Here is a 10,924-nt window from a genome sequence, read left to right on the forward strand (position 1 = left end):
CTCCTGTCCTGACTGGAGGAGCTCATCCAGGTGTGTCTGGAGAGAAGCCAGGGTCTCGGCTTCCACCACAGGGATGGGCGGCTTGTTCCACACCCCCGCCCCACTCTGTGTACAGAAGACCCTCCTGTCCTGACTGGAGAAGCTCACCCAGCTGTGTCTGGAGAGAAGCGAAGGAATAAGCTTCAACAACACGGCCGGGCAGCTTGTTCCCCAACCCCACCACCCTCTGTGTACAGAAGAGCTTCCTGTTCTGAGTGGAGGAGCTCACCCAGCTGTGTCTGGAGAGAAGCCAGGGTATCGGCTTAAACCACAGGGCTGGGCAGCTTGTATCACAGACGAGACCATTTTATTGTGCAGTTCCATTATTTTATGCCATACAGATGGGGATCAGGCACATGAATTACACCGTGTGTGGGGGATCCCAAGTATGACATTGTGGAGCTATGTGACAGTCACCTCCCTCACTTAAGCTGTCCAAATGCCATTAATGAACATAGTCAAAAAGGTGCATTTGAAATTTTCTGCAGTCACACTAGAAACATGGACATAACCAAACCCCCCTGCTGTAGATTAGCAACACCCTAGCCTTGATCCTAGTCTGCATGATAACCCCTCACCAGAACCCCAGGAGCAGGGAAAAGCGATTCCCATCCTCCATGACATCATAAATCACCACATGACATCGTCAAGAAACTAGACAGATGGCCAAACAGGGACCCCATTATAATGCAGGAAGCGCAGAGGCAGTGAGGGAGCTCTTCCCGGTCCTCGTCCTCCTGCCTCAGACTCCGATGGCCATGTCCTGGGAGAGGCTCAGCTGCTCCAGCTCTTGCAGGGCCCGGTCGTACTCCCTCTGCAGCTGCTCCGCAGACAGACTGGAGGGGCGCAGGGCCAGGAAGCTGTAGGCGTCTTCGCAGTGAGAGAACTTCTCCCCAACACTGGAGCAGCAGGCACACAGCACCTGGAAGGACTGCAGTGTGCGTGTGCGGAGATCAATTGTGTGTATGTGTTGCATTGATGTACACAGTACAAATGTGTAGTGTGTATACAGTATAGTTGGGTGTAGAGTGTGGTTGTGTGTATTGTGTATACAGATCAGTGGTGTGTAAAGTGTGTATGCATTGATGTATGTAGTACGAATGTGCATGCATGTGTAGTGTGCCGTTGTGTATATTGTGAATACAGATCAGTTGTGTGTACAGTGTGTGTATGCGTTGCGACGATGTGTACAGTATGAATGTGTGTGCGTGTGTAGTGTGTATGCGATGTGTTGATGGATATAGTACGAATGTTTGTGCGTGTGTAGTATGTATACAGTATAGTAGGGTGTAGAGTGCGATTGTGTCAGATCAGTTGAGTGTATGCATTGTGTTGATGTGTACGGTGCCATTGTAGTCAGAATGTGTGTAGTGTGCATTTGTTCACAGTGTGTAGATGTGTGGAGAAAAATGGCAGTTATTAACTCTAAAATGAATGTCTGTCCTAAAATATCGTAGTTTCCTTATTTCCAGCTACTGTAGAGAGCTACCCGTCTGACTGACGGAGGCTCCCACTGAAATTCGGGAGAGAAAATCACACCACCGATCTGCCCCTCTGCCCCTCCACCCACCTGCTCCGCCTCATCCAGGCTCTTCAGGTACTCCTCCTTGAAGTCCTGGATGTAATCCAGGAAGCTCTCTCCCGCCTCGGTCTTCTGCCCCAGGCTGGCGATGGCCACCCGAGCCGTGTCGCAGAAGTTGTGCAGCCTCAGCAGGATCTGCTGGACGCGGGACAGGCAGCGCTGCACCTCCTGCAGCTGCTTGGGCTTCCCGAGCTTCCCTGAGGGAGAGGGAGAGAGGGAGAAGGGTGGGCAGCAAGCAACAGGCACAAGGCAGGGTTCACCCTGGACAGGACAGCAGTCCATCACAGGACACACACACACACACCCTGGACAGGACAGCAGTACATCACAGGACACACACACACTCACGCACCCTGGACAGGACAGCAGTCCATCACAGCACACACACCCTGGACAGGACGGCAGTCCATCACAGGACACACACACACACTCACACACACACTCACACTCACACTCACACTCACACTCACACTCACACTCACACTCACACTCACACTCACACTCACACTCACTGGACAGGACAGCAGTCCATCACAGCACACACACCCTGGACAGGACAGCAGTCCATCATAGGACACACACACACACACGCTGGACAGGACGCCAGTCCATCACAGGACACACACACACACTCACACACCCTGGACAGGACGCCAGTCCATCACAGGACACACACACACGCTGGACAGGACACCAGTCCATCACAGGACACACACACACGCTGGACAGGACGCCAGTCCATCACAGGACACACACACACCCTGGACAGGACACCAGTCCAGGACCAGGCATGGACACCCCCCTCAATCGGCACGCTTACCTATTTCCACAAGCACCTGGGAGTAGACGGCCTGCATGCGGTTGAGCTCGGCCGCGTTGTCCCAGATCTCCCGTGTGAGGCGGTTGTCCTGCCCGTAGAGGTGGCGCAGCTCACCCTCCAGGGCGCTCAGGCGGGCGTTGTTGCTCTTGTCGCTGTAGGCCCAGCAGCCGCCCTGGCGCCGCCTCTTCTCCACCAGCTTGTCCTGGATCTGCCGGCCCACCCGGGCCTTTTCCTCGTTCAGGCGGGCCAGCCGGTCCTTCAGGGCGTGGGCCTGCGCCCGCAGCGCCTCCGCCTCCTGTGTCTTCTTCTCCCTCTCCTGCTGCTCGCTCTCGCGGACCGCCTTCACATCGCTGCAGGTGCTGGCCACGCTGCCGTTCAGGCTCTCGTACCTGCGGTCGAGAGAGAGAGAACAGGCAGGAGGAACTGAGTCTCTTTAGTCTGAAGAGTCTGTCCCACACCGTCAGGCTGGAGGAACTGAGTCTCTTTAGTCTGAAGAGTCTGTCCCACACCGTCAGGCTGGAGGAACTGAGTCTCTTTAGTCTGAAGGGAGTGTAAAACTATCTGAAAGCATTTGAAAGCGGAGAACAGAAAACACCTCTTTGCACAAAGTGTGGTGGGGGTGTGGAACAACCTGCCCAGCTCTGTGGTTGAAAACTGGCTACTTTCGCACCATTGCAGCCTCGGATCCATGAACCATTAAAACTGGCTAGACCGGTTAGAAATGAAAAAGAGGACTTGGCCCTTCTTATGTTCTCACGACAGAGAAAAACAAGTGCCTTGTGGGGGGGGGAAACGAACGTGAGACTTGACGTATCGTTCAAAAGCCTTTATCCATTTGCACAGCTGTTCAGTTCAACCCTTCCATCTTGAGACTGACTGAACTCTGATTAAAATGATGAGAATGATATTTAACCCCCTTTCCCAAGAAAGCATCAACAGACCCAGCAGTCGCAGCTGGAATTCCCCAGAGAAAATAAAGATGCGTACTTTTCCACGACGTTCTGCACGTCGGAGCACATCTTCTGGATCAGGGTCTTGGAGAGCTCCAGGCTGACCCGGGCCGACTGCATTTGCTGGTCCCTCACCGCCTGCCGAATTGCTGGGAACACCCGTTTCATGATGTCGGTCCCCACGTTGGCGCACTTCGGGGGGGGGGGGGGGGAAGAACCGGAAATGAGAGAGAAAGGTAAAGTTACTTGTTCCCCACCCCCACCACCCTCTATGTACAGAAGAGCCTCCTGTCCTGACTGGAGGAGCTCACCCAGCTGTGTCTGGAGAGGAGCCAGGGCATCGGCTTCAACCACATGGACTGGGCAGGTTGTTCCACACCCCCATCCTTTGTGTACAGACGTGCTGCCTCCCCACCCCCATCAGTTTTAAATACACTTCCAGGCAGTGGTCCACTACACGAGCATCACTATTAGTGCTGATGGGCCAGCAATAATGATATTTAAAGGGTATGTTGCCTACCTGTAAAAACGTAGCCGCCGTGGAGATGCACAGCTTGCGCGACTCCGTCCCCCGCTGGTGGACTTTGGTCTCCAGATCCGGGTACTGGCAGAGGCTGAAGTAGGACACCTTGAACAGCACGGCCGCCTTCTGCACCACGGAGACCAGCTCCTGGAGCTGGATCACCGACTGCACCGCGTGAAAACCGGCCTGGACTGCGGCTGCACTCAGGTGGAGGGAGAGAGAGAGAAACCGGACAGGAGGCCACGTTAAAATCCGCCGCGGGCCGCCAAAAACAGCCTGGCAGACGGATAAGACAGGAGGGGAGGAGAGCGTTCAAATGCAGCTGCCTCGGCCGCTGTAGGAAAAGCTCGTCCCAGCAACAGGGAGGAAAGAGCCGGGAGTTTGCGCCATTCCCGAAGGGGGAACCACAGCGCTGTTTTCACTTAAATCCAAAAATAAAAATTAATTTTCTAGAACATCGATGAGGAAATGGTGGTAACCGAGATCTAATAAGCGGGTCTTTTAGTAGTAACGAGTAACTTTTTTTACTAGTTGTTTGAGGACGCCTCATTGTTGAAGAGGGCCGAGCCACTGATAATTCGGCCTTTTTCCGCCAGAGGGCGCCCTAAGTCCTATCAGACTTCCATCAGGTCTACGCGTTCCCACAGTTGAAGCCATTTGGACATAAGGAAGAGATTCCCGAGGATAATATAACCAGCATGTAACCGGGAATGTTTTGGGGGGCATTTATTTTCGATTTTGTAAATTAGATCTCACTTGACGCTGCTCAAGAACGTCATCTTTGATTTTCTCAGACTTCCGTCCTTATAATATAACGGGATGAGAAGTTCCTTCATTTAACAGCGTCTGATCTTTAAGCCGACTTGTCACGCACATGGCATGCAGTCGGTGATCCTTTTTTCGACCTCGGAGGTACCAACACACTTACCTTTGTTCTCCGCCATTTTTGTTTCTGATCTTCTTTACTTCTGGAAAAGAGAGAGACGGAGATTAAAATGTTTTTTTTTTTTAAATAGCTTGGTTTCTCCCTCCCTCGTTTTTTAAAAAAATCTGTGGTCAGTATGTGCTCTTCCTTTCCCTGCATCTCTGTCACCCTAAGCGTCACCCAGGCGGGGCTCCACACTGGTGGGGGGTGGAGGGGATCCCCGTGAGCTGGAGAGTCCGGAAAGGCGCTATATAGGTGTAAGGGGGTTGAATAATATGACCTGTACCCCCCTTTTGGGTAAGAGGAAACTTTTTCCAGGGTCCTTCATTATAGGGGCAGCTCCAGCGTGCGTGTTTGCTTCTTCGCTGGCGAGTAGAGGGTCGCTGGTGTGTTTCTGCCAGTGCCTCGCTGTATCTAATGAATTAATTCCTTATATACAAAGGGGCGGAGCGCGGAGCGGTGACTCTGTGCCTCAGGGTCTGCCGGTTCCAATCCCGCGGCCGGCAGAGGAAGCCCTTCACCCCAACTGTTCCAGAGGTGCTGTATAAATGGCCGACCCTGCGCTCTGACCCCCAGCTCCCTGTCTGTGTATCTCACGGACATCTCATCTTATTTTATAGCTGCTGCCTCTACCGCGTTTGCTGGGGATCGGAGTGAAGTTGCACATTCCTACTGAATGACAGTTCTAGTGCTCTTCACGCGAGACAGGGGAACCCGAAAGAAAGCCACGCGCGTGTCCCTTTTTAATCCTTATTGCGTTACGCATCGGTCATTAAAACCCCCCACAGACGCAGATCTGAACCTTTCTGATTGGAACAGGAACCCCGAGACACACACAGCCCTGCACCGTGAAAGAGTGCGGCGGGGATTCATTCCACGCAGAAAAGCAGAAACGGACACACACGCTGGGTTTTTTTTTCTGTCCACGTTTCGGCGTGGAATTAACTTTTAAGCCTGCTTAAAACACACACACACACAGGACAGGACACCAGTCCATCACAGTTCACACACACACACTCCGTGCTCGCGTAGGATCGGCGCGTCCGTGTGACCCTGGATCGTGGATTAATATCGGCGTACCCACCCCGACACACAATGCAGAGCAAAACCCGCAAACCCGCAGGCCGGCCCGATCAAGCGCGTCAGCACCGGTAAGCTGATCGCGCGGGGCAGCGGCCACGCAGAAGAGGACCGAGCTCAAATACGCACCGAGGAGCTGCTGGAAACGCGCATAGCCGGCTGCGCTTCTGGAAAGGATCTGATCTTCGCAGCGTGAGAGGAATAAAAGCGTGCGAGAGGAGGAGGAAGTGGGGCAGGTTGGTGATACAGACCTGTGTGAACGCGGCCCCGCCTACCTCCTCCCCTTGAACCCCTCACCCCGCGCGACACGCAGCCTTTCCTGCTGAAACGGGTGATTTCTGAAGAGGTGGGAGTTTTCCAGGCCAGTCAAAATAAGAACAGGCGTCGGCTTTCCTCAACCGTCCGCTGTCCAACCCGTCTGTGTCTCTCGGGGCGCGTCCCCAGTCTCTGTCGCGTCCCGCCTTAGCTTCCGTGTGAACACACCTGCATCCACCAGGGGCCCGTTCAGCCCGTGGGACCCCTCCGCCCCCTGTTTGATGGTGAGGAATTAATTGTTCCGAGGAGCTCATCTAGCTGTGTCCCGAGAGAGGCTTCAACAACAGGTTGGGCAGCCTGTTGATAATAATTAATAACTCCTTACACTTCTATAGCGCTTTCCTGGACTCTCCACTCTCCAGCTCTTCCCAGGTCACGGGGATCCCCTGCAGCCCCACCTGGATGATGCTCCAGTCCGCTCAGCACACAGCAGCTCTCAGTGGGGAGGAGAGCAGAGGGATGAAGCCAGTTCAGAGAGAGGAGGTTATTAGGAGTCCATGATGGGTAAAGACCAGGGGGGGAATTGGGCCAGGAGACTGGGGTAACACCCCTACTCTTCTCCAGAGACACCCCGGGATTGTTAATGACCACAGAGAGTCAGGACGTCGGTTTGACGTCTCATTAGTTTTTCCCAGGAGTCTCCCCTCCAGGTACTGACCAGGCTCACACCTGCTGGGCTCCAGTGGGGGGGGGGGGGGGACTGCCAGCTGGGCGCTGCAGGGTGAGCTGGCCGCTGGCCACACCCCCCACCACCCTTTGTGTAAAGAAGCGCCTGCTGTCCAGTTTTAAACCCACTTTCGTGCAGTTTATACCCCAGCCCCGGGTTGTGCTTCACCATGAGCAGTATGATACTGGGGAAAAACTGAAACTGGACACCAGCCAGACAAACTGAATCCTTATTTTTTAGATTGACTTCTGCACTCGCAAATGCTGACTGTTAACATACCCAAATGTGATTTTAAGAAGTTCCCCGATGGCCTGAGGCTATTTGGATGACATTTTGTTGAGATAAAGACAAATTAAATGAAGCAGGAAACAATGATCCGCAGACCTCAATTGAACCGAGCCTATAATATAAATTCAATCAGACTTTCACTCTTTTCCAGGATTCAGCACCATACGTGCTGATGGAGTCTGTGAGCAGAATCAGTGTGTAACCCTGTACCCAGATAGTGGCAGGAGCTGTGAACTCCTGCTGCATTCACATGCTAAGCTCTAACCTTCACGCTGGCTTGAGCACAGATGCTCCTCACTTCCTGTCCCAAATTCCCAAATGGGGAATGTTTACACTGAACTCCTGACAAGAAAGGAATGTTTTAAGTGCTTTCCGAGTCCTGGGAGTGTCCTGAGAAAGCTACCTCAAAGACAGGAGGGGGAGGGTGTAGAGAAACGTGTATATATAAGCTGTGTAGAGGCATGTCCCCTCTGAGCTACTACATCTACTATAGTCCTTATTGTGGTTCCTTGTATGCCTACTATAAAGCTTGGCTGGACGAACGGACACTTCAGGCTCGAATCTCTTGGTTTCTACAATGCCAGCTGATCTGCTGGAATATCGTCAAGTATAACAGTGGCTAGGACTTCGATGATCGTTTATGGTGCGTATTTTCATATCTGCACTTTGTTAAACACAACAATATGATCCTAATAAAGCTTAGAAGATCCGGCCTTTTCAGTATTTAGGAGTTAATTGATCTGAGGAGCCCCAGAAGCTGTGTCCTGAGAGAAGCCGAGGTTATCGGCTCCCAACAGCATAGCTGGGCAGCTTGTTCTCCACCCCCACCCCCCTCAGTGTAAAGCAGTGTCTCTGTTTCTCAGTTCCATTTGCCCTTTCACGGAGCTCTTGTTTCTCTGATCTTTTTCAGACATCCGCTGGGTTGACGTCGTCCCCGGGGCCTCAAGGGAAGGCATGCTAAGAGCATCCTGCTAACAGAGGCCACTGCTGGAGGGGGTGGGAGTGTTGGAGGCCAGAGGCGTGTTCTGGCATGCCCCTTCAATAGCTTCAGATCACTCCAGATCATCTTACTGTGGCTACTGAGGTGGACACACCCCTCCTGCTCATGTCCTCTGGCGTTCTGTGAGTGTGTGAGCCCAGCCGTCTCCGTATTGAGCACCGTCTCTCTTTCACTCGATATGAGAGCAGGTTTTTGTTTTTTTTACTGTCCTCCAGTTTGGTATTTTGCAATGTTAGTATTAATTTAAAATTATGCCAAAAAAAAAAACGAACTGGATTTTTATTGTGTTCCAGATTCTTGTAAAGCAGAGTTTTTATGATTTATTTTTTTATTTTTTTATTGAGCCCACTCCTGAAAGGTAAAAGGACTTATCTTCTGTAGGACTTGTAATCCAAACCTCCAGACATCATGAATGTAGTAGATGATATCAGTCTGAAGTTGACTCCAGCTGTGGAAATCCTGATATTCGAACATACTGTACACTCATCCCTCAGGAAATGGGGACCTTGCTTACGAGTACTCTGTCACTGACAAAACATGAAACAAAACATTTTACTGTCAGTGTGGGACACCCCCTTCAGACTAAAGAGACTCAGTTCCTCCAGCCTGTCAGTGTGGGACACCCCCTTCAGACTAAAGAGACTCAGTTCCTTCAGTCTGTCAGTGTAGGACACCCCCTCTGCACACACACACACACACACACACACACACACACACACACACACACACACACAGCAGTCCTTCCAGGTGCTGTGTGCCTGCTGCTCCAGTGTGGGGGAGAAGTTCTCTCACTGCGAAGACGCCTAAAGCTTCCTGGCCCTGCGCCCCTCCAATCTGTCTGCAGAGCAGCTGCAGAGGGAGTACGACCGGGCCCTGCAAGAGCTGGACCAGCTGAGCATCTCCCAAGACATGGCCATCGGAGTGTGAGGCAGCTGGCTCCTTCCCCACTTTCCCGGCAGGAGGAAGACGTATAGGTACTTTATTCATCCGGTAAAATTCAGGTGCTACAGCAGCCAGGCACAGTCAACACAGCACAGTACAGATGTAGTAATACAGTAATACAGTAATACAATACAATAACTAAATGAAATGGAATAAAGAATTACAAACAAAACAGAAAAGGCACACAAAGCAAAAAAATGAATGTACAGAACACAAGGAAGGTGTAATAGACAGTATAGATATTACAAACTCCCAAGCACATTGCAAAGAGTAGGTAACTATTGAACAGTTGTGAATAATAAATGAATTTCCCATTCCACTTCCACCTATTGCACTATAAACCAGATGTTGACAGAGCGCCAGTAACACAGAGCATCAGTTGTTACAGAGGAATCAGGTTTCAGGAGTACAGGTATGGTGTTGAAACAGGTCAGTGCCCCTGCCCCAGCCCAGACATACTGTAGTTGGGATGTAAAGTCTTATGGCAGAAAGCACAAATGATCTTCTGTAATGGTCCCTGTTGCACCCTGAGTACTGGGAAAAGCTCTTTCACAGCTACAACGCCTCTGCTGTTTCTGCAGGATAGTTAATCACTTGGCCCTGCTAGGCAGTCTGTTTACTTTATTGATGTTAAACAATCAAGCAGTGTTAAACAACTGGAGGACCTCACCCAGTCTTTTCTCAGGACACAGCTGGATATCGGCTTCAACAACAGGGCTGGGCAGCTTGTTCCCCACCCCCACCACCCTCTGTGTACAGAAGAGCCTCCTGACCTGACTGGAGGAGCTCACCCAGCTGTGTCTGGAGAGGAGCCAGGGTATCGGCTTCAACCACAGGGCTGAGCAGCTTGTTCCCCACCCCCACTACCCTCTGTGTAATGAAGAGCCTCCTGTCCTGACTGGAGGAGCTCACCCACCTGTGTCTGGAGAGAAGCCAGGGTATCGGCTTCAACAACCACAGCTGGGCAGCTTGTTCCACACCCCCACCGCCCTCAGTGTAAAGTAGCGTCTCAGTCTCTGAGTTAAAATTTGCCCTTTCAAGGAGCTCCTGTCTCTCTGCTCTTTTTAAGACGTCCGCTGGGTTGACTTCATCCCCGGGCCGGAAGTAAAGACATTTTGAATGTATAACAGAGGACAGTGCTGGAGGGGATGGGAGTGTAAGAGACTGGGAACATGCTCTGTCAGACCTCTTCGACAGCTGTAAATCATTTCCTGCCACAATCGAAGCTCAAGTCTGCACAAGTCTCTGGCACTCTGTAAGTGGGTGAATCTAGCCGCTTCTGTCAAATATTGGGTCTTTTTTTTAACATGATTTTAGAACAGGTTTTGTATTTAATTGTCCTCCATTTTGGCATGTTTCTATGAATTTGAAATATGTTTTCATGTTGTACAAAAAAGTAACTGGATTATTTATTGGTCCCAATTCTCATGAGCAAGTTTTGTGTTTTATTTTTTTACTATTGCACCCACTCCTGAGCAAAGCGCTTATTTTCTGTAGCTTACAGTCGAAAGCTTCAGACATCATGAATCAAATAGGTGATATCATTCCGATGTTGACACTATGGCTGGAAATCCTGACATTAAAAGTCGGACTAAAGAGACTCAGTTCCTCCAGCCTGTCAGTGGGGGACCCTCCCTTTAGACTAAAGAGACTCAGTTTCTTCAACCTGTCAGTGTGGGACACTCCCTTCAGATTAAAGAGACTCAGTTCCTCCAGCCTGCCAGTGTGGGACACTCCCTTCAAACAAAAGAGCCTCAGTCCCTCCAGCTGGCAGTGTGGGACGCTCCCTCAGA

At 51.3% G+C, this 10,924-nt stretch overlaps 1 protein-coding gene across 6 annotated transcripts; it reads right to left on the reverse strand.

Annotated features, from left to right (window-relative positions):
• Positions 1–324: 324 nt before the first annotated feature.
• Positions 325–6,158, reverse strand: LOC138243164 (uncharacterized). 6 transcript variants are annotated; one of them, XM_069198676.1, is made up of 7 exons: positions 6,049–6,158; positions 4,843–4,879; positions 3,912–4,111; positions 3,429–3,583; positions 2,442–2,830; positions 1,610–1,818; positions 325–875 (listed from the first exon to the last, which is right to left on the reverse strand). In XM_069198676.1, the coding sequence occupies exons 2-7, from the start codon at positions 4,856–4,858 to the stop codon at positions 663–665; spliced, it is 1,182 nt and encodes a 393-aa protein (XP_069054777.1). In that variant the 5' UTR covers positions 4,859–4,879; positions 6,049–6,158; the 3' UTR covers positions 325–662. The 6 variants fall into 6 exon arrangements, with proteins under 6 accessions (XP_069054777.1, XP_069054779.1, XP_069054776.1 ...); XM_069198678.1 differs by having other exon boundaries at positions 3,912–4,105; positions 4,843–4,882; XM_069198675.1 differs by having other exon boundaries at positions 4,843–4,882; positions 6,049–6,157.
• Between the last annotated feature and the right edge of the window lie 4,766 nt (positions 6,159–10,924).

Source organism: Lepisosteus oculatus, chromosome 14 (genome assembly GCF_040954835.1).
Source record: "Lepisosteus oculatus isolate fLepOcu1 chromosome 14, fLepOcu1.hap2, whole genome shotgun sequence".
NCBI classification, from domain to species: Eukaryota; Metazoa; Chordata; class Actinopteri; order Semionotiformes; family Lepisosteidae; genus Lepisosteus; species Lepisosteus oculatus.

Bases quoted from the DNA above. Each gene is read 5' to 3' on its own strand.
- LOC138243164 (XM_069198676.1), bottom strand. The intron at 2,831-3,428 runs GTACGCATCTTT...TCTCGACCGCAG, and splicing joins GTGCAGAACGTCGTGGAAAA to GTACGAGAGCCTGAACGGCA. The intron at 876-1,609 runs GTGGGTGGAGGG...GCGCCCCTCCAG, and splicing joins GCCTGGATGAGGCGGAGCAG to TCTGTCTGCGGAGCAGCTGC.